Raw genomic sequence first — 24,516 nt, 5'->3', positions numbered from 1 at the left:
GGGATAGCGCCAACTGCTGGTTTTTCAAACTCATCGTGGGCCTCAGAAATTATCAAAATAGATTCCTTCCCCCTATACCACCCCCCAAACCTACTTCACCCTTTCTTAGTTCTCTGTGCTAATTACTGGCAATTAGGTCACATCAGAGAACGAGAGAGTAATATAGGGTCCTGTGAAAGTAAATTATTGCACAGGTTAATAGCAGGGTCTGGGGAGACTGGGGGAAGAGTATAAAGACAAATCTTTGAAAAAACTGAGTGTTACTCTTTGTAGAAACTAGAATTTAAACAGCTATCCCGGTGAGCAATTTAATTCTTTATAAAAAAAGATGACTTAACTTTTTAATAACCTAAGACGATTCATAAAAATTAACTGAACTAGAAATTGTCATTTTTTGGCTTTTGAAAACACATGTGCAGTTACAAGCAAAAATAACACAAAAATATTAATGTTAAATCAAGCCCATTTTAAGCTCCCTGAGATGACACAGAGACACACTACACAGCACAACGTTACAGCAGAAAATAATTCACAGGGATCGTTTAAAGTAAAATCCAATTTCTATTTCAATATCTCATATAACAGAAGATAAACTGTATCTTTATGATTGTTGCTACAAATTTCTCTGTACCAGAAAAACGGCCATATTTAAAATTCTCATAATAATTTTGGCACAGGTCAAATCTTCTCATTTTGTTAAGTCCCTGAGCTCCTTTAATAGGCTGATTTTTTTGCATTGGCCTCTTTCTTCTCCCTCCAGCCTCCCTCTCCAGAATGCCTTGCTCCCTGCCCTGGCCTCACAGCTACTGTCTCTCCTTCACATTAACCCCACAGCAATACTTAATGCTATAACCTTTCTAACCAATTGTGCTCTGCAGAAACCATGAGGCTTCTGTGATGTAAAGACTTAGAGGCCCTACTCCAAAGAGGACCCCATATAATTTTTCTGATGCATATTGACAAGTAAGAGGAACCAGACAGGGTACATTTTGAGCCTCTTTCTTATTAATCCTAAAATTGCCCACGGGGGTCAGTGCTTTAATGTCTCCATTAAAGCTTTATGCCTCAGATGTTCATCCAAACACTGGATGGCAAAGTGGTCGACGTCCACGTCGAACTTATTGGCAAACAAGTGGTGCTTGCGCAGCATCCAGTTCAAGTCTCCAGCTCCAAAAATGCACACCGAGCGCACGTGGACGCCATCGCAGGGTGGGTAGGGAGCACCCTTAGAGATGTCACCCTCATAGTACTGCCACTTGACAAACCTGGCAACTGCCTGCATGTCAGACAAGTCGTACTTATGGCTCAAGGAGAGAGAGCCAGGGACTTCCGGGATCCTTTGGATAGTGGCCCAGAGATACTCATCCGGGCTGTAGGTGTCCTGCGCCCACTCCATAAACTTTTGGATTTTTTCATTCTCTAGCACATACCCCACGTACTCCCTGCTGACCACAAAATAGGCACTGCCTGAAAAAAGAGGTGTTTCAAGTGGAGGACGCATTTTGACAGTCCCCGTGTTGGTCAGCTTTCCATTAACAACTGCATACCGCTTTTTCCACCTTTCTTCTTTATTGGAGGGCATCTTCTCGGTTTCAAGGTTGTTTTCACCCATGAACGACTTGAGCTTCCTGACAATTTCTAGGTTGGTTTTAATAGGAAAATCCATACCGCAAAGATTTATTAAGTACTTCCAGGGTGCACTCATTCTGTAGAGGTCCTTCATGCAGTTGAGATCGGCCTGAACCCGACTCCAAGATGCATAAACCACACTCTCCAGCTGACTGGCCACGAAGACATTACTGAAACAGGACGCAATGCCCATCACTGCAGCTAAGAAGGACTCCTCTGATTTTCTGTCCACGTGAATGCAATAGAAATTCTGAGGCATATAGATGGCCCTCAGGAGCCTGTCCAGCATTTCAATTTTGTGATGAACCACTATAGAATATGCTATTGGAAACTGCGCCTCTTCTTTACTAAGGGGTTCCATAATATATTTGCGCCTCTTGATGAAAGAAGTGCAGTCAGTGGTCATGTTTATGTAGTCGTGAGGTGTCCACCGAGTGCGCTTTCTGAATTTTACCGTGAGCATCTCAAGCTTTACCTTTTGGATTTCATCTACATCACCCTGTAAAACTTTGGTGCAATTAATATTACTACTAGGATTCTCTCCGACCAGCTGCAAGTGTCTGATGCTTACAAATTCAGGCTTTTGATGAATCCTTACAAAAGAGAAGGTGACCAGGGAAAAAATAAGAACCACAAAGCAGTATTTAGTGGGATAAGAAAAAAGTCTTCTCCGCAGCAACTTCTTCAGCATTTCAAACAAACAATCAGAGACTTTCCTTGTTAAGGGAAGTCTTCTAGGCTTCCAGGACCAACGATTTTCCCTCCGTCGTGGCCTTGACAGTTGTCAGTTTGCATTTATCAGAAGTGCAAAAGCATCTTGGAATGAAGAACAGCACTGAAAGAAAAATAGAAATGATTTCTATATATAAATGGAGTTTTCTCAGGCTCAAAAACTGTCCTCTTTGCTATGAGGCTAGATGTTTAAAGCAAAGACAAAGTGGGTCAGTCAGAGAAAAAGGGGTAGTATTATAGGAAACCCACAGTCTCTAGTATTGATCCCACAGATTGAAAAAGAAAGAAAAGCCAAAAAAACAAAAAACAACCCCAAAAAAACAACAAAAAAAGAAAACTACGAAAGCCTAGTACAAGGAAGTACCAGAATATCCTACAATAAATATTTTACTAATGTACTATAATAAACATTTTGCCTCCCAGGTAAGTTGAAGTGCAAAAACACTATGGAAGACCTAGGCTATAATTACTAAACTGTCCATAGTTGGTGAGTTTTTGATACTGTGCCACTTCGAAGAATTAGCAACCCTTTTCTTGAAATCGTTACTAATTTAAGTTCCTCCTGACATCTCTTAATGCCCACTGGCTGGTGTCAGCAGCCCTGAAGATTTGAAGAGATCAGATCCATTCTGCTTTTTGCTGATTTAGGATTTGGGGCACACTTAGGGAGAAGTTCAGAAATGGATGCGACTTCTAAGAATCTTTCGAGGAAGGGCAGGTCAACTGAATTTTCAAACTGTATTGAAAGGGCTCAGCTGACACTAGACCTAATTTGGAACTGTGTTGGATTGACCTCACATTGAGTTCACTTCTATGCCAGGCACTACAGGAAGGCAAAATATTCACAATCCAAAATAGATATGCAGCCTTAGATTGTCTGTGTTAGTTATAACAGATTACAACAATTATATCTTGCAGAAAACAATAGTGTATATGATTTGTAATTTAGGGACGGACCTTTTGTTGACATTCAAATTTCAGAGACCCAACCCAATTTTACTATATAAAATGCTTACAAACATTTAAACATTGTTTTGTTTTCAAAAATCAATTTTATAACTTGGTAATTGGTTCTAAAATTAACAAATGCTGTTGCTCTAAAAGAGAAAGTCAAATACCATCAACTGTCTCCATAACAGATTTATAAAGATTTGAAACTAGTTTTTAACATCAGAATTAACACTCAAACTTTTAAATATTTCATTAGGAAATAAACTGTGAGCATTAATAATACAAATAAAAATAAATAATTGATCATTATTAGTATAGAATAATCTTAAGAAAAGTATTTAGGCTGGGTGAGGTGGCTCACACCTGTAATCCTAGCACTCTGGGAGGCTGAGGCAGGAGGATTGCTTGAGCTCAGGAGGTCGAGACCAGCCTGAGCAAGAGTGAGACCCGGTCTCTACCAAAAAGAAAAAAAAAAAAAAACAGCCAGGCATTGTGGCGCGTGCCTGTAGTCCCAGCTACCCCAGAGGGCCAGGAAGAAGGATCGCTTAAGCCCAGGAGATTGAGGCTGCAGTGAGCTACAATGACACCACTGCAACTCTACCCAGGGCAGCAGAGTGAGACTCTGTCTCAACAACAACAACAACAACAACAAAAAACAACGAAAAAAAAAGAAAGAAAAGTATTTAGACATTTTACCATTTAGAATTAAGGAAAGTCCGGATCATGTAGTGCTCGGATTCCAGGTGACATCCTGTACCCATTCAGAGTACCTCTCATGCTGTCAGCTGTCTTGTATGTGCCAGGCATCCAGCAATGGTGATATGTTCCATGAGGCTTTTTAAAAAATCTGTGAAAAGGGAAATGTGTGAAGGAATATATACGCACATGTAGTACACGAACACTCAGAAATCATGCTGGTGAACTAATCCTACATATTTACTGTTTTTCCTCAAAATTATGGCTGGTTGATTTCTTTCCTTTAAAATTGTCTTCTTTCCCATCCTACTTATTTTTCTAACTCTATGTGGATTGCTAAAGGTTTGAGAACATCCTGAAATTAGGTTAAGCTCTTTGAAAGAAAACTCTAGTAGCACCTACAGTGTGTACCAAAGAACAGTTTAATGGTCCAACATGACTGGAAAATCCAACATATCCTGACCCCACTGTGAAGAGTCCTCATGCTCACTGATATACTATTCTACAAGTGAATTAGTTGCTCACTTCATTTCCAAATATCTTGACCACCACCCCACTCCCACCCTCTATTAGAAAACAAACGTGGGGAAATTCAGTTACAAGACATAAGAATTTGAACAACTAAACATTAAAATACTAAACAAAAATATACTCCTAAGCAATTCCTGCCCCTTATTGGTTCAAGGTATTTAAGGAAATCTCTTTCCAATCATTAGCAGACCACTAAGCCAACTGAGCAGAGACTTGAGTGGGTCTTACACAACAAAGAATATAAACTTTAGAAAATTGGTCTGGGAAAGCCACTAAACGAACAAATAGCAAAACAACAAACCCTGAGCAGGGTAGATAGGTATGGAAGACTAATTTCCAGAGCTCACATATTATATGACAAAATGCCCAGTTTCAATTTAAGAAATTACAAGGCATGTGAAGAAATACAAAAGTGTGGCCCATACACAGAAAAAAAAAAAAAAAGCAGTCAATAAAAATGTTCCCAAGGAAGCCCAGGCATTGGACTTAACAAAAACTTGAAATCAGCTATTATTATTATATGTTTAAAGAACTAAAGAACTAAAGAAATATGAGAATGATATCTAATCAAATTGAGAATTTCAATACAGAAACAGGAATTATTTTAAAAAACCCAGTAGATATCTGGAATTTGAAAAGTACAATAACTGAATGGAAAAAATGACTAGAGGGGTCCAACAGTAGATTTGAACTGAAAGATGAAAGAATCGGTGAAAGTGAACACAGGTCAATTGACAGTAACCAGTTTGAGGAACAAAAACAGAAAAGAATTTAAAAACTAAACAAAGCCTCAGAGACCTGTGAGACACTGTCAAGCACATCAACAAATGTGTAACAGGAGCTCCAGAAGGAAAGCAGAGAGAGAAAGAGGGGGACAAAAAGAATATCTGAATAATTGCTCAAAAATTTCCAAATTTGATTTTAAAAAATTAATCTGCACATCCAAGAGGCTCAAAGACATCCAAGTATGCAAAATGGCATATCCACTTTGGCAGACAGATTGGTGGTTTCATACAAAGCTAAAAGTAGGCTAACCATTCAACCCAATAATCAGGTCATGTTCCTAGATATTTACCCAAATGAGTTGAAATGTATGTCCACACAAAAACCTGCATATGAATGTTTATAGCAGCTTCACTCATAATTGCCAAAATTTTGAAATAACCAAGATGTCCTTCAATAGGTGACTGGATAAACAAACTGTGGTACATCCATACGATGGAATATTATTCAGTGATAAAAGAAATAAGCTATCAAGCCACAAAAAGATATAGAGGAACTTTAAGTGAATATTACTAAGTAAAAGAAGCCAGTTGGCAAAAATTACATACTGCATGATTTCAATTATATGACATTCTAGAAAAGGCAAAATAATAGAGATTGTAAAACTGTCAGTGTTTAACAGGGGATTGAGAGAAGGGAGAACGAAATGAATAGGTAGAGCATAGGGAGTTTTTTAGGACAGTGAAACTAATTTGCATGTTACTGTAAAGTCGTTAAATTACATGCATTTGCAAAATGCATAGAATGTACAACAAAAAGAGTGAACCCTCAATAATAATAATATATCAATAATTAATTCACAATGGTGGCCGGACACGGTGGCTCATGCCTGTAATCTTAGCATTCTGGGAGGCCAAGGCAGGAGGATTGCTAGTGCTCAGTTCGAGACCAGCATGAGCAAGAGCAAGACCCTGTCTCTACTGAAAATAGAAAAAATTAGCCAGATGTGGTGGTGCACGCCTATAGTCCCAGCTACTTGGTAAGTTGAGGCAGGAGAATCGCTTGAGCCCAGTAGTTTGAGGTTGTAGTGAGCTATGATCACACCACTGCACTCTAGCCAGGCAGACACAGCGAGACTCTACCTCAAAATAAATAAATAAATAAAGTGTAAATATTGGTTTAATTGTAACAAATGTACCGCACTAATGCAAGATGTTAATAATAGGGGAAACAGTGTGAGAGAATAAATGGGAATGCTGTACTTTCTGTACAATTTTTCTGTAAACCTAAAACTGCTCTAAAAAATAGTCTACTAAAATTGACATAAAAATTAATTTGTACATCCAAGAAGCCCAATAAGCCCCCAAAGAGGATAAATTCGAACACATCCTCACCTAGATACATCATAATTGAACTGTTGAAAGACAAAGAATTTTGAAAATGGTGAAGAGTGATTACACAAGAGGTCCTGAAAATGATTAGAAACTTCAAATAAAAAACAAGAGAGACCAGAAGGCAGGGGATGACATATCCAATGTGCAGACAGAAAAAGACTATGAACCAAGAATTCTATAATTGGAAAAATCATTCAAGCATAGTGAGAAATTAACATATTCCCCAGATAAAAACTAAGAGAATTCATCCCTAGCAGACCTACCCTCCAAGAAACACTAAATGGAGTTCCTCAGGCTGAAATGAAAGGATGCTAGACAGCAACTCGAATCCACATGGAAAAACAGAAAACAGAGCTAATGGTATATACACACGGGTAAATATAAAAGACAACATAAATGCAATTTTTTTGGTAAATCTTTTCTTTTCTCTTCTGATTTAAAAGACAACTACATAAAGTAATGATTATAAAACTGTGTTGACAGGCTTATAATGTATGTGTTATTGAATGGATAAATTGGAACCATCATAAATTGCTGGTAGAAATGTAAAATACTGAAACTGTCTTAGAAACTGGGAGGTACTCAAAAGGTTAAAATTAGAGTTACCATATGACCGAGCTATCCCACTATTATGTATATAGCAAAGAGAAATGAAAACATACATCCGTGCCCAGAAAAGGCAAATCCGTAGAGATGAAGGGAATGGGAATGACTGCTGGGAGGTACCAGCTTTCTTTTGGGGGTGATGAAAATCTTCTGGAAGTAGATGGTAGTGATTGATGCACAACTTTGTGAATATATCAAAAACCACACAATGTACAATTTGAAAGAGTAAACATTATGGCATGTGAATTATACCTCAATAAAGCTATTATTAAAACAGTAAAAAGTTCCTAAAATGAAATAGAGTTTAAATTACAAAATTGTGGCATCAGTGGGTTTTTTTCTAAACAAGAGAAGAATTATCCCAAATAGGTTTTTTAAGAATGTGAGTACATAAGAGTCACCCCAAAATCCATACAGAAAATATGAAGTTGAGATAACCACCTGGATATTACCTCAAAAAAGACATAGGTCTTTACCCTTCTCATCCATATCCTAAACATCCATCATGCTCTGAAAAATGCGTTTTTAAAATATAAAATCACTAGTCTTAGGTTTTAACAAGATAGATAAGTATCTATAAAGTAGGTAAGTATATGTATGAGAAAACAAGTTTATATTATTAATAATGCTTTTGATTTTGTGTATTTATCCCCAGGGTAAATAGAGAAGGCAAATCATTAAAAGGAATTGTAATTAACCATCCTAATTTCAAGACATAGAACATTCTCCCAAGCAAAACTTAGCTAACAGTTTGAAGAAGGTTGAAGGGAAAATAAGATTTTAAATATATAGAGAAAGGGATTTCTACGAAGGAAAGAAGTTTAAACGGAAGTAAAAATGTGCATATGCTATGCTATTTTAATGCAACTTTAGTCACCAAAAATTACTTTAAACACATCCACACGAAGAAAAGTGAATACATGAAATATTCAAAACTATGGAAACATTCAAACTATGGCAGAGGTGAGTTAATACTGCCTGGCCCAGTGTTCCTTCACATTCAGATTTCACACAGGAAGTAGATCCATTGAAGAATGTTGATGGGAATAGTCAGTGAGGACAGCAATAAGGACAGTAAGAAATGCTCTAAATGACAAAAGGTCATGAATTCTCACAGAGCAAGAAAAACACAAGTCCTAAAACCACACTAAGCCTCACTCACCCAAGGCCTGTAGGCCCCAACAACTGTCTTAGGGTGTGTTCCGAAGAAGGTCCCTCTCTAGACACTGATGCCTTTCCTGAAAGAGAAGTCTTCCTGTGGACACCACCACGAACAGTTTTAAATGGAAAACACAACCTAAGAAGAAACGTTGCAACAATATAGTTCCACCACGAAAGGAACGAAGGAAAGCCAGTACCTGAAGGCAATGGTTCTTTTTTTTTTTTTCCTGAGACAGAGTCTCCCTCTGTTGCCTTGTGTAGAGTGCCGTGGCATCATCCTAGCTCACTGCAACCTCAAACTCCTGGGCTCAAGCGATCCTCCTGCCTCAGCCTCCCGAGTAGCTGGGACTACAGGCATGCGCCACCGTGCCCGCTAATTTTTTTTATATATTTTTAGTTGTCCAGCTAATTTCTTTCTATTTTTAGTAGAGATGGGGTCTTGCTCTTGCTCAGGCTGGTCTCGAATTCCTGAGCTCAAACAATCCACCTGTCTCGGCCTCCCAGAGTGCTAGGATTACAGGCGTGAGCCACCGCGCCCGGCCAGCAATGTTTCTTAATATGTGACTTTTAAACATTAAAACCAAAAAGTGCAAGAATACTAAATTCTAAAAATACTGAAAATAAACGCTGATCTTTTACACCGTCAGTAGCAAGGAGAGCTAGTTAAGGAAAGGGACGATAACAAAAGTATCAAGTGCCCCTCAGGTGGCAATATGGTCACTAGAAGCGTTCCAGCGTAAAACGAGTCACCACCACCAGTCAGGGTGCGGGTGCAGTTGAGTAGTTAACGGAGTGGGAAGACAGACGAGATGACCTCAGGGAGCGAGAGGGGAGGCAGCAAAGAAACTGGAAAAGCAGATGGATGAGAAGTAACTGATTACGCAGACACACAGATCCCAGGCTGGCAGCAGGGAAAGAAGACACCAGCTCTGTTTACATAACAAGATCTTGAAAAGGTTCAGGAACCGGTGCCGGTGTGGCAGACACCTCTGAAGGGAGGCTGAGAAGAGAATGTTCAAAAAAAAAACAAAAAAAAGCAGTATTGACTGGTAGCTGTTACAAAGAAGCTGTATTTCCACCTCGAACCTGGCAAAGACCCAAGATTTCATCTCTGCAGAGGTTGTCCAGGTTGGGGCACACCAGGAATGATGGAAGGCAGGATTCCTACCCAGAAAACAGTGGGACCCAGGCACAATGAATACTGAGATCTCCTTCCCCGTTTCCAGCTTGCTTATACCTAGGAGCTCCCAGCACTTCGGCTGTCAAGCCAAGGCAGGAGTTTATTTATTTACCAGGGAATCCAACTAGGCCAAAGGAAAGAAGACCTAAATATGCTGCTTACATTGGGAGTTCCCCAAATGGCCAAAGGAAAAAGACTGCTGGGAGAAGAAAACTACCAATAACATCCTCAGGGAGATTAAAAAAAAAAAAATTGCAATCATTAAAAATAAATAGGTGAGGTAGATTATATTTTCTTTATTTTTTTTAATTTTAAGGGAAATATGGCCCTTGGGAAAATCCCAAAGGATACGTGCCCACGGATTATATTTTCTAAAAACAGGTAGAACAATACTTTCATCCCACATTCTCTTCTGTAATATGACCTTTGCCACTCCTAAATCAAGAAGCAGTAAAATTCCCTTCCTCTTGAATTTGGGCGGCCTTATGATTATGCTGACCATTAAGAGTTTGGTGGAAGTGACACTATATGACCACCAAGGCTAGGTCACATAACACCATGCAGCTTCTGCCTAGTTGTCTTGGAAAATCTGCTCTCCAGAAAGCAGCTCCCTTTCTGAAGCAGTTTCCATGCTGTAAGAAGCCACATGGAGAGACCAGATATAGGTATCCCAGTCAACAGTGCCAGTCGAACCTGGTCTTTGAGACGTCGCAGCCCAGATGTCAGACATATAAGTGAAGAAGCCATCAGATCACTCCAGCCCCTAGTCATTTGAGTCTTAACTGAATTCTTGACCCACAGAATGTGTGAGCAAAACGATAAAATAGCAATGTTGTATGTTACTACTTTTGAAGTGGTTTGCCTCACAGCAATAGATGACTAGAACAAACAAGAAACCACATAGAAAGAATACCTAGCAAATAAAAAAAAGCTCTTGAGAATTAATGATATGATAGCAAAAATAAAAAATAGAAGGACTGGAAGATAAGTTGAGAAAAAAATCTCAGAGAATTAAGCAAATAGACCAAGTGATAGAAAAATAAGAGAAAAAGTACAGTAATTTAGAGAACTAGGCCAGGAGATCCACCGTTTGAATAATAGGAACTCCAGAAAAAGAAAACAGAAAAAAATGGAAAGAAGTCATCAAATAATTCAGGACTATTTCCCAAAATGAAAGTTTGGTTTCCAAATTGCAAAATCTCCTGGAGTATCAGCATAATGGATGAAAACAGACCTACACCAAGACGTATTTATTAATCATGAAATGTCAGAACAATGGAAGAAAGAACATCCTGTATACTTCCAGAAGGGGAAAAACTAAGCCACATAAAATGCATTCAGAAGTAGAATATCGTCCCACTTCACAAAAACCAACCACAGAAACCAGAGGACAATGGAGCAATGCCTTCAAAGTGCTGAAGAAAAGTGAATTCTAGCTGAGAATGCTTATGACCAGCTGAACTAATAATCAAAGTAAGGTCTCAGAATATTTATCTTTATGCATCCTTTCTCAAGAAGCTACTGGAGGATGAGCTCTATTAAAAGTAAAGTACTAACCAAGAAAGGAGAAGACACAGTAAGAATCAGAAAGGGGATCTAACACAGGAAGAAAAGGAAATGCCCAGAGCTATGGTAAAGGTGCTTCCAGGCTGTGTAACAAACCAACAGACAGCGGTGGCCGCCAGGAGCAGGTCAGAAGGCTCTGGCAGAGATGTCTTCAGAAGACAAAACTGATGGAGTACTGATGGGAATAAATATATGGAAAACGACTTACACAACTGGCAGACTTTGGGGTTGAATTTGTAATAAATATCTTGAAAACAAAGCAAAGGAAGGGAGTTAGATAATTAATGGACTCCAAAGAAATCAGAGAGGTACACGATGATAAAAAACCATCATCATGTATGTACTCTATGGCTCAGCTCTGAAAAGCATCAGAGTCTAAATAATGTAAACACTATTTATCAATCGAAATTCAGTAACACTGTATTAGGAACACAGAGCAGCAGGAAAGACAGGTATGGAAAAGCGTCCATTGCCCAGCACCACGAAAGTAGCCATGAGAATGTACTTCAGATTACTGGGCTGCAGCAAGCTAAAGGCCTCTTCCTCATTTTATTCCACCACCAGTGCTCTTATCTTCAACAGTTCGATATGGTAAGGATCAGACGGAAGGAGTGAAGAGGGGTAGAGGGTACAACCCCGTGCAGGATTGTGATAAACAGGTAAGGAAATACATTTAAGAAAAGTACCCGAATCACCGATTATTAGATTTAGATTTCAGCTTGGAATAAGTGAGAAACATGAGAAGACCTACAATATAGAAAGAACTACAGTGGCATTTCAAAACTTAAATCTACTAGATAGCACTAGCATATGCTTCTGTATTTCGAAATGAACTAAATTTTAAAAAATGATATTCATCCCAGTATCATACATTTACTAGTATAAATTTAGAGAAATAGGCCAGGCATGGTGGCTCACTCCTGTAATCCCAGCATTTTGGGAGGCCGAGGCAAGAGGATCGTTGGAGCTCAGGAATTTGAGATTACAGTGAGTTATGCTCACATCACTACACTCCAGGCCTGGGTGACAGAGCAAGATCTTGTCTCTTTAAAAAAAAAAGTGTGCAAGGGCAACATACGTAACCTAAACATCTGTACCCCCATAATATGCCGCAATAAAAAAAAAAAAAAGTGTGTGTTGGGGGGTACTGCTGATGCATATAACTGTCAACTACAATAGAGAAAATATAAAAATGTAAATTCTTTATTTTCTTCTGTACAATCACCACCAATGTAATTCTGGTCTAAGCACAAACAAATCTACTGTAGATAAGAATTCATTCTCTCTACCTATTGTACCACTTTTTTTAAAGCAGTGTAAATACTCTTTCTTAAAAAAAAATACACAGGCGCACAGGCAAGCGTATGCACGCGTCTGTGTGTCTGAGCGGGCATGCGTGAGCAGACGGCTGGTGGACAGACCAGGCTCCACAACCAGTAACCAACTGCTGGTCTGCAGCAGGAAGCGTGCGTGGTTCAGCTGGGGAGCCAGACTCGGTGAACGGTCCTCAATTCCACCAGCTATTCAAGGACTAGTGCTCTGTGGCCCGGAGACCACTGTCTCAAAATACCAACTACTATGATTGATATCAAGGCCATGCAAGTATCTCAGACGATCATGACCCAAGTGAGGGCACCCAAATGTCACCCGAAGCAGCTCAAGGGAAGGAGCAGGAAGCAGATAAGATCGTAAGGTGGAGGCCTTGCCCTTTAGGGTGTAGCTCTTCTTTCTGGACATCTGTGCTCCCCCTCCCCCCGCCTTGCCTCACCCCAGGGTACCCAGTCTCTGCCCTCCCCACAACAGGCTTGCCACGCGCGGAGGGCAGTCGCTGCCCCTTACTAATATCTGTGACTCACTGCAGTGAGCTGTTTGGCTTTTCTGAGGTCTCACGTTGAACAAACTGCTGAGAACCTAACCGGGGCTGGCCCTCCAGCCTGTGTTCCACGGCTAAAAATTTCTATCTATCCTCTCTCCCCTTTTGGCTGTTAGAGAAGAGTTCTGTTTCCAGTTCCCTGCACTTGCAGAGACTAGAGATATCTAAAAGACAAAATGATAATAAGCAATATTTTTAAAAAGCCCAAACCCCTCAAACTCAAATAATATAACTGAAGAAACAGCATCAAAAATTTGAAAGTTAGAGGAAGATCTAACTTTGGAGATCCCAGAAAGCTGCATCTTGAAGCAGGCTCGGGGGAAAGCCTGGACAGTGCAATTTACAGCACAGCTTCGGATGAAGGCTCGACTAGAACAGGGCAATGCCTTCCACATTCTGAGGGAAAACTAACTTCCAACCTAGAGTTCCAAATAACCAGCCAGGCTACTGGGCAAACGTGATGCAGAACAAGGCATTTTCATGCACCTTTCAGTTACCTCGCACCGTCTCCAAGCAGGTTACTGCATGAAGTGTGCCACAAAAGACGAAGTCCACCGGTGACTGTAAAAGCAATGACAACATCACCATTCTGGAGTGCTTTGGATGCTCCAGAACTCTTCTAAGTGATTTACCTATATTAACACACAGACTCTTCGGGAGACCGCTGCACAGAAGGTACTGTTTCCAGATAAGAAAGCCGAGACAGAGGTTAAATAGCTTTCCCAAGGTCACATAGCTAGTTAGTGGAAGAGCTAGGATTGAAACCCACAAATCTGGTCCCCAAGTGTGTGTTATAATTGCCTAGCAAGAAAAAACAGAGGACCCAGTGATCAGGGACTCAGTATAAAGGAGAGGCAACAAAAATCCGAGGATTACAAGGAAGAGAGATTTCAAGATCACAGCTGTGTACAGGTCCTAGGAGGAAACCAGTCTTAACTAAAGGAAGTGAACAGCTCCGGGAAATATTTCTTTAAGATGACAAAATTGAAGAATCCCTGCTGTCAATAAATGTACTTAGAAGAGATTTTGACAACTAAGGTAGAGCCCAGAGTTAAATAAGGAAAATGTACATAGTAAACAAGAAAATATGAAAACAAGACATTAACTCTGGGGGAAAAAAGTACAATAAAAGAAATCATGGTATGCTACACTCAATTTACACATGGTCATAATAATATTAATATAAACACTGAGTTGTAGCCTAACAAAAAATTTGATAATACACAGAAGGTCTCAAAACTATTTTCACAACAATACTAGGACATTATTCACCCTTTCCACTCCCATTTTATTATTATATATACAGTGCAGTTTTCCAGAGGCTACATGATGTGTTATTTGTCAACAGAATAAATGCAGAAGCTAGCATGAGAACCCAGCTATTTTCTATTAAGTCAAACAATAAAGAGATTTACAAAAATACAAAACATTGCTATTCTTCTCATTTTTATAAAAATGTTTTCATAAGAAATTACTTAATAAGGGCTTCTCATTATTACTTTCATATAAGTAATATTTAAATTTTTTTCTGTATTATTTTTTTATTTTTTATTTTTTTACAGACAAAGAGTCTAGGTCTGTCGCCCAGGCTACCTCAAACTCCTGGGCTCAAGCGATCCTCCTACCTCAGCCTCCCAAGTAGCTGGACTACAGGCGTGCACCACCATGCCTGACTAATTTTTCTATTTTTGGTAGAGAAGGGGTCTCGCTCTTGCTTAGGCTGGTCTTGAACTCCCGAGCTCAAGCAATTCGCCTGCCTCAGCCTCCCAGAGTGCTAGGATTACAGGTGTGAGCCACCACACCCGGCCGATCCTCAATAATTTTCAAGAGTATAAAAGGTGCTGAAATCAAAAAGTCTTCCGAACATTTGACTGAGGGGATGGGAGATAGGGGTGGGGACCGAGTGTAATTGTGGTGGGGGGCTTGGAGGTAAAAGAATTCAACCCTCCCTGATAGTAGAAAGGACTTAAAATGGAATAATCTAGAAACAGTATAAGCATGTTAGAGATATGGAAATACATACCCAAAGAAATCTGTAAAAAGTTGAAAATGGTTACTGCCAGGGCTATGCAGTGCAGAACAGTGGCCACTAGTCACATGCCACTATTAAGCACTTGAAATGTGGCTAGTCTGACTGAGAAAATGCATTTTTAAAATTTTAATTAATTAAATTTTAAAAATTGAAGCAGTGTAAAATATGTTTCTCTTCACAATTTTATTGTTTTGGCAAGATCACATTTTGCTTTAATGGTTATATCATGTCAGATATTACTGTTATGTTGTAGTACATGTATTGGACACATGCATCATTTTAATACCTCAATAATTTTCTTATATTGCTTACATATTAAAATAAATTTTTGATATCTAGATTAAAGATAATATTAAAATTAATTTAACCTGTTTCTTTTTGCTTTTTTTAAAATGCCACTACCAGAACATTTTGTGTGGCTCACGTTATATTTCTAATGGACAATGGGGTTCTAGGGAGTAAGCAGTTCTGGGGGCCACTGGGAGAAGAATGCCGTTTTTCATAACTACGACTCTTTGTTGGAAGACAATTCTCCATGGGTCCCTTCCATTGCTGTACACCTTGCCAGTGAGATACTAACCACCCTTTTGTTCCAGACGAAGCAAAACATGCTTACTGCCCACTATAAAAGATTCTGGTTCCCTAAGCTCAGGGTTCCTTTCCCATCATGCAACTCACGTTTGTACAAACCCATGTTTGTACAGGTAACACTTGGCCCTCTTGGCATCACCCTTTGGGAATTATGGCTCAAGGAACCTACATGAAAAATGCTGATCACTGGCTACTGCGATCACTATAGATAACAAACTACCCTTCGTTGCTGGCCCAGGAGTCTGCATATTGTGCTAGGATCCATGAAAATTGTGGCAGACTTGTTAGCTTCCAAGTAGGGTAAAATCTCAGACTCTTCATAGTTCTCAGCACTCTTGCGGAAATATCTGCTGTTCTGAACAATATGCATTTATGACTTTGATTCAAATAAGGACTACCTTTTTAAAAAGTCTTACAGGTAGTGATAAAATTCAGAGCTATAATATAAAGATGGTTAATCAGTTTTTAAATATAACTGATACAAAACAACATTCTAAAGCCTTGGTAAGTGAAACTGGTATAGGAATTACCTCATCTCCATTCCTACTTTTTTTTTTACAATTCCATTCATTGTTTAATTCCATATTAAAGCATATTTTACAATTATGTAAAATTCTAAAATACATAATTAATGAAGTTTTCAATGAACTTTTCCTAATTTTAAGTTAGATGAAAATTAATAAAATTGGGTTTCATTTGTATAGTCACCTACAGAAGGAAAAAACAATTGGTTCTCCATGTCTGAATTAATGGCATGAAAAGTTCTATAGAATTTTTTTCATTTACTCATTATAGTACTTTGAGACCAAATGTCACTTAATTAACTAACCCTTGCGTTTGATTCATTAATGAAAATAGTATTCATTAATACATTAACAGAGGAAAAAGTATCCTCTCTTTTCCTATCGCTCTCTCCCCAAAGGCACAACCAGGGACTTAAGCAGTTGACAGCCTAGGGAGGAACTGAAACCTACCCTTCTCCCTGCAGACTTTGCCGGAAAGATGTAACACACCCCAGTCTACACACTAAGTGGAAAGTCTTCAGTTCATCAGGAGAAAAAAAGAAACCAAGAAGGCTTCCCCAATTACAATTGACCTGAATCTTGGAAATGGGCAGGATTTAGATAATGAGGAAATAGGAGAGAAATGCATTTCCTGCTTTTTATGCTTGCTCAGGAAGTGGAAACCTGAAGCAAAGGAAGCCTGAAAGGAAGAAGGGATTGCGATGTACAATAAAAGCAGTTTTAAAAAGAAGAGGAAGGTAAGAGACAACAGCTGTTTGCCACTCATGTTGGGTAACCCTAAAGACCTCTCTCCCTGCTGCATTATGACACTGAGTCTGTTTCATAATATGAAGAACCACAATAATAAATAACTTCCTAAGCACATCTGTAGAAACAAGGGCAAGATTTCAGTAGACAAATCAGAAGAGTGATGATAAACAGGGCTCACTTTCTCTATCTCACACACACATACACATACACACACACACACACACACACACACACACACACACACACACACACACAGATTTAAAATGATCACTGCTAAGAAAGAGCCCACCTGAGAAGTAGGCTGCAGAAAAGTTCTACCCAGAAGGAGTGGCAGCAGTGGCCTGGCACCAGGGCCAGCTCTGTCCTCTCCTGGGATGATCCCTCATCTGGATAATGAGGTTTGGCTTAGTCATTATAGAAATGCTCAAACCATTTCCTAAAGGAAACGAAACTGGGAAGAACAGGACACTGTTCTGTAAATTTCCCTTGCAAACAATAAGTACAGAGACCACTGGGACTAGATTTGATTTGTTTGTCCTCTGAGTGCCTTCCTTTCCTTTTACTTACACACACACACACACACACACACACACACACACACACACGGAGTATTTGAGACTAACAGCCAATGCTCTTCTCAGCTGGATCTCTCTTTGAACACCAAATGATAGCTTGAAAGGGTGAAAGAAAACCCAATAACTGGCCTAGGTCAGTCCTTTCCCCAAGATGATACACTGATGGATTCAGAAAAGAAGAGGAGGAGAGGACGAAAGGAGGGCAGCAGCAGGGCAGACGTGACGCACTGAAATGAACTTGCTGACTTGCTGGGAGCCTCTCCTGTCCAGGGCCCGCTCTCTTCCCCAGGATGGCTGGTCATCAGAGCAGGGCCCATGGCAAAGCAGCAGGACTTGAAGATACTGGCTCCACCTCAGTATTAAAGCAAAAATGGAAACAAGAAAATGCAGGGATTCAAAAAGGGTTCTACAATCGTGTGCCCTCAAGACTTAACATGTTTTCCACAGCAAAAAAAGTCCCACTAATCTCTCTACTGTTTGTTCCAGTGCATTCTCAATATTGATATCCTTCGTCCAACTTCTCTTTAAATTTAAAATTTAGTGATAAAAATGCATATGGCTAGGCCGGGCGCAGTGGCTCACGCCTGTAATCCTAGCACTCTGGGAGGCCGAGGTGGGCGGATTGTTTGAGTTCAGGAGTTGGAGACCAGCCTGAGCAAGAGCAAGACCCCGCCTCTACTAAAATTAGAAAGAAATTAATCGGCCAACTAAAAATATATACAAAAAATTAGCCGGGCATGGTGGCGCATGCCTGTAGTCCCAGCTACTCGGGAGGCTGAGGCAGTAGGATTGCTTGAGCCCAGGAGTTTGAGGTTGCTGTGAGCTAGGCTGAGGCCACAGCACTCACTCTAGCCCGGGCAAAAAGTGAGACTCTGTCTCAAAAAAAAAAATGCATATGGCTTTACTATACGAATTTCATACATTCCCTGGAAAGCCAAAGGAATGCCCATGATCATATTTATACATCAGAATGAAGACATTGTATGAATAGTTAGGAAAAGCAAGTGATAAACAAAATGTGGCATATCCATACAATGGAATAGTATTTAGCCTTAAAAGGAACAAAATTCTGACATATTCCACAACATGATTGAACCCTAGAAGCGTTATGCTAACTGAAACAAGCCAGACACAAAAGGACAGATACCATACGACTGCACTTACAGAGGTACCTAGAGGAGCCCAACACAGAGTCAGAAAGTAGAATGGTAGTTTCCAGGCCGGGGAGGGGAGGATGGAGAGTTGAATGGATACAGAGCTTTTGTTTGGGATAATGAAAAGTTCTGGAAATGGACAGTGTGCCATGGTAGCACCACATTGTGGAATATACTTAATGCCACTGAATTTCCTCTGACTCCATCAGTGACACAAATTTTAACCGTGAGGGTTGTTTTTAACTTGTTGGTTATGACTTAAAAAGATGCAGCTGGCTCACCACTGGACTAGACGCACCTCCAGAGCAGGTGAATGCAATCAGAAGAAGCATGCTACTTAGAAGCAATTTCTAAAATTAATTTAAGAGAAGATGGACAGTGAAGAAAATACATTACGGGGGTAAAAGCAGGTATGACTCCAGGTTGTCTGGAAATAAAAATGAATGGACAGGCCGGGCGCGGTGGCTCACGCCTGTAATCCTAGCACTCTGGGAGGCCGAGGCGGGTGGATCCCTCAAGGTCAGGACGAGTTCGAGACCAGCCTGAGCAAGAGCGAGACCCTGTCTCTACTAAAAAATAGAAAGAAATGATCTGGACAACTAAAAATATGTATATAGAAAAAATTAGCCGGGCACGGTGGCGTATGCCTGTAGTCCCAGCTACTCGGGAGGCTGAGGCAGAAGGATTGCTTGAGCCCAGGAGTTTGAGGTTGCTGTGAGCTGGGCTGACGCCACGGCACTCACTCTAGCCCAGGCAAAAGAGTGAGACTCTGTCTAAAAAAAAAAAAAAAAAAAAAAGAATGGACTTTCTTGAGTTTAGTGTCATGAAAATTCAGGGATAAAGAACAAAGATTGTTCAACTCCCTGTCAAAGGCCAGTGTTTTTCCTACTGCCTAGATGGCATTTATTGTTACCCCAATTTGCTTGAAGTAATAGCTAAATTAACTTTTACATGGTAAAGACCTGTCCTGTAAGGCAGGAGAGTTCATTTGCAGAGGCTAACTTTGATAGGCTTGAATTGAAATATATCTATTTATGTATACACATACAAAAACAAATAATATTTTTTAAAGAAATCTTCAACCTCATTACCACTGCAGGCCAGAAAAGAGAATAAAAGATCTCATTGTCCACTTCAAAATTCCAGACTGGGCTGGGCTCAGCGGCTCATTCCTATAATCCTAGCACTTTGGGAGGCGTAGGCGAGAGGACAGCTTGAGGCCAGGAGTTTGAGACCATCCTGGGAAACATCGTGAGATCTCATCTCTACATAAAAACCCAAACAAAACAAAACAAAAAACAAAATTCCAGACTGAAGAGTAATGTACTTTTTTCCTTCTTTTTTTAAATCTAAAACTAGGTAGTTTATAATACTGAATACAACATGACAGTTAAATGGAAACAGAATTTTAGATTGGAAAGTTAAAGTTAATTTTGTCTACTCAATTTTATTATTTTTTTATTTTTATTTATTTATTTATTTTGCATGGAAATGTCTACTCGATTTTAAACATGAGAAAACTAGGGCCCAGAGGTTACTTGTCTGGCTAGGCCAATGTCAAGAACAATTTTTTAGCAGAGACATCTTACAGTGGCCCTGGTTTTCCAGCCCCAAGCTGGATGAAACTGCAACCCATCCCATTTGTCACACAGGCCTCTAGTCCTGGGCTTTCTGAACAATCCAAATTGTAAATACTCTAATCTCCTAAATGCTTCCTAAGTCTCAGAAATTCTAATTCCAAAATTCTAGATTCCTTGTACAACTCAACAGTGGGTTAAAAAAAATTCTAGATTTCTCATTTTTAGAGGGAGGCCCCAAATTGTGGATTTTCAGTTTGCTAAATGTGATTGTCAGAGTAAGTATTCTCAGTCCAAATGACAAAATAGAAGGCTAACTACAGCAAGAATGCGAAATGCTCTACCTAATTTCTTCTAAAATGTTCAAAATCCAGCTCAGCCTCTACCACGTGGTCTCTTTCCCTAACCACAATGGCCCCTCTTTGAAATCCAATGTCATTCACTATTGGAGGCCACAGAGCAAATCAGAAGTATGAAGTCGAACAGAAGTAAATATAATGGTTTCGGAAAGTTGCTTAACCTCTCTATACCTTAATTTCTTCATCTGAAAAATGGAGATCATAATACCCATCTCATTTGTTGGCGATGATTAAATAACCTGTAGAGCACTGAGCACAGGGACTGGTACCCACCAGATGCTCAATAAACAGGAGCTGTCACCATTTCTCCTTTCAGCACTGAATCCCACATGACCCTGTCTCTGTAAACCTATCCATACACGGGCTTTGGTGAGCTCCTAGTGACCTGGGTCCAGTCTTAGGCTTCTTTTCTACCTTCATCAATTCGCACTGCTCCCTGGGCCTAACACAGGCTTATTCGATCTGTTAGGACAAAAAAAAAAAAAAAAGAAAGAAAGAAAGAAAAAGAAAAAAGCCCAACTATCTACTTTCTTCCCCCTCAAAATGGAGGGCAGCATCTTGGATGCTTTTTGTTAAATGTGCCTTCTAGTTCATAGTCATTTCCAGAAAAGGAAATGAAAGTATAGTATTTAAAAGTTTTAAATTACAGCATGTCAGGGAGGTAACATGAATTCAAAGCACTCAGTGCTGGGTCTTACAGAATGAATAACTATAAAGAAACCCAAAACAACTGTCCTCGAACTGCACTGGATGGTGTCCTTTGGGATCGTCCTTAAACCTTTCTGGACTCTGGTCTCCTCATCTGCACAAAGGAGTGGCCGGATTTGGCTAGGGGTCGCCAGTTGCCGACTGGTAAATCACTTTGCTGATGTTAGCAGATGCGTGATGAAGGGAGACTCACATTCTAACACATACTGTAGTTCCTCGAGTCTTGAGAGCTCTTTTCCCCCTCATACTAACATTTTTTAAAAATTGATATGAATCGGATGCACTGCCAAAATGTGTCATTACTGTGGTGGTGTTTCTTTTTTTTTTTACATCCTTTAAAGATGATACCAAATGGATGGTGCTTTCACAGTTAGCTCAGAATCGAGGAAACTGTTACCATTAATAGTTAGCAAGTACTTTGCCAAGCATTTTACATACATTTTCTTCTTTCACTCTCACAAGCACCCTGTAAGTAGCTATTTTTATTCTCACTTAACAGTTAAGGAAACTGAGGCTTTAGCTGCTTTGAATATGGGCATTTACTCCAGTTTACCAGCAGTAAGAGGTGAGGCCGGGGCTCAACCCAGGCTCACTTCCCTGGGAGCACAGAGAACAGAGGAGAGCCCCACTCTCTGGCCAAGAACAACACTAGATCCAGTTATTAACAGCTTCTAATTACACCTTGCCCTGCCTCCTAACCTTTCAAAGAGCCCCCGAATCTCCCAAATCTCCCTGTGGGTGCGAATATTACAAATTCTCCTTTTGAAGGTTTCAGCCCAAAGACACATCAGAGTGACCTCTTCAACCCTCAGGGAACTATTTGTGATCTAAGCTATGAATGTGCCTTTGAAACAGTTTCATAAACCCGCATGGCAAACTTTATCTACTGTTTTCATTTCAAGTAAATTACATTTAGGTGTAGTTATTGAATTTTAAATCATCACTGAAGCCAAGACTGAAGTAATGCTCAATGAGATGACACGAAAAGAGGTTTGTGGGATGATGTGGTATTCGGAGTTGAGTCGTACCTCAGTGCGTACAAAATAAGCCCATTAAAAAATATAAATATGCACTAGAAAAAAGTGTGAGAAGCACACACCCAAAACTATTCAGTGAGCATCTTCTTTTTTCCGGGGCAAGGGTGTTTATTTAAAGACTTTTGTAATGCTTGAATTTTTAATGTTCGCTTCGGTAATTTTCTTAAAAAAATTGCAAACTGAGATAAAATGGCGTCCATCCTCCAACATAAATTCCAGTTACATATATTTGCAAAGGATTACAGTTAAGATAATTTCCCCAAAACAAAAAGCCATTTACAATCTCACTTCACTTACACATCACGTGTGTTCACTTTTCATGTTATCTTCTGGTACTTGTCTTTGTGCACTAACTTACATTTTTGCTCAGATATAAGAGCAGCAGGGATTCAATTTTCTACTGTTTTAATTACTGGCTATCAAAGAATCTTCATTATTTTTGCCACAATGAGTTCATGTCTTATGGTTGGGTATTAAGGGTATTTCCAAATTATACTGTTATAAACATGAGCTATGAATAGCTTTGTATACTTGCTTTTATGTATACTTGCTTTTCCTTAGCTTTTAAAGGTTTTCCTTGGAATTCCCAGGAGTGGAGTTTTTAGGTCAACACTTAGAAATTTCTACACCTCTTGATTGGCTTCCAAATGGACCATAGTTAACTTATACTGTCACCAATAATATCTGAGTACCATTTTCTCTACATTTACTATACAATTATTTTAATTATGTATCACATATGACTATGCTGTATAATTATTTTTATCAATACTGCAACTATAAAATGAATCCTTAAGGTTTCATTTTGTTATTTCTTTGATCACTAGTGGCTGAATATTTTCTCTTGGGTTTGTTTAAATGTGAGAGAGGTAAGAGAGTGTAGTAGCAATGATTTTAGCTCTGAAGCCAGACTGCCCCCGTAGGAAACCTGGGAACTATCTTTCACCAACTCAAACTTCAGTAAATCCTTAACCTCTCCAAGATGCAGCTTCTTCATTGGTTAACAATAATAATAAATATTAAACAACTGGGAACATGATCATATATACCTAAGGATTTTTATAATGAATAAGTGAGCCAACCTCTAACATGCTTACATTGCATTTGACATACAATGAGCCCTTAACATTACCAATTTATTACTACTGTTTACATTTTCTCGTCTGACCTTTGTGCAAATCTTTAATTCTTATCTAAAGGCAACTTTTTCAGTCTACAAAACGAGAAACCATATTTCAAGTTAACTAACAAATACTTCAATACGCTCAATTTAATTCCATACTGAGCATCTATTATACAAAACAGACTCCTAAGTTCTGGGGAGAAACATGAATAATACATACTCCCTGCTCTCAAGGAATTCACACAATGGTTATTTGCTGGGCCTTCTGGGGGAAATTACAGGCTTAGTCGATATAGTTAAAAACTATTCTTGGAACAACGTGTCCATTGCAGAGCTGGAAGGAACTTCAGAGAACATCTAGTCTTGCTAGAAACCCCAGCTCTGGGGAGCAATTACTAGGTCTTCCAGGTGGGAGTCGATTCCGTGGTCCAATAAATTAAGACAAATGTAGGCATAAGAAAGTTATACAGGATTCTATACTGCTGGGCTTATTTCTTAGCCCTTAAGACAGTAATGTCCATTGTAAATATTTAAAGGCAGAGACATGGTGTAACAGAGGGAACAGCCTGAAAAACAATAAAAATGTTTTACAAGCTGTCTCTTTAAAACCTCCCCCACTCTTTTGGGAATTAAAACCTGCATCCCTACCCAAGGCCAGTAATCACAGGGGCAGGGAAGTGTCCTTTGTTCTTTGTATCATAAGAGATGGCTCAACGGAATTGTCCAGATGGAGGTCAAAAGATTGTCTTCGCTGGAGATGAGATGTCTTCGCTGTCAACTATAGTTAAACAGCAATAGTGTGAAGCTGAAAACCCTCCCGTTAAAAGCTCTGTATTTCTGCTCATACTTAGGAAAATGGTACTTTAATATGCAAGTCTGCCTTTTCCTCAATTGTTGGCAAATTAATAAATCTCCTTTTCCTTCTTCTCAAACCACTTGTCCTTGTTCTTCTGATGTAGATTAGGGGACAAGTGCTGAACTTTTGGTAACAGAATTTGACGTCCCCATGTTGGCCCATAAGTACCTGGTGGAACAGCACCCCAA

The 24,516-nt window shown here is 39.5% G+C and overlaps 1 protein-coding gene across 1 annotated transcript in view; it reads right to left on the bottom strand.

Annotated features, from left to right (window-relative positions):
* Positions 1 to 447: 447 nt before the first annotated feature.
* The window catches only part of GCNT1 (glucosaminyl (N-acetyl) transferase 1, core 2), a 36,541-nt gene continuing 12,472 nt past the window's right edge, over positions 448 to 24,516 (bottom strand). The window contains exons 2-3 of the mRNA XM_012650658.1: positions 4,009 to 4,159; positions 448 to 2,464 (exon numbers count right to left, since the gene is read on the bottom strand). Of these exons, the coding sequence (XP_012506112.1) occupies positions 1,031 to 2,320 (1,290 nt within the window). The 5' untranslated portion in view covers positions 2,321 to 2,464; positions 4,009 to 4,159 and the 3' untranslated portion in view covers positions 448 to 1,030. The remainder of the gene's footprint in view (positions 2,465 to 4,008; positions 4,160 to 24,516) is intronic.

This window comes from Propithecus coquereli, unplaced genomic scaffold (assembly GCF_000956105.1).
Source record: "Propithecus coquereli isolate 6110/MARCELLA unplaced genomic scaffold, Pcoq_1.0 Scaffold339, whole genome shotgun sequence".
Lineage (NCBI taxonomy): Eukaryota > Metazoa > Chordata > Mammalia > Primates > Indriidae > Propithecus > Propithecus coquereli.
This window is presented reverse-complemented; position numbering and strand designations above follow the sequence as displayed.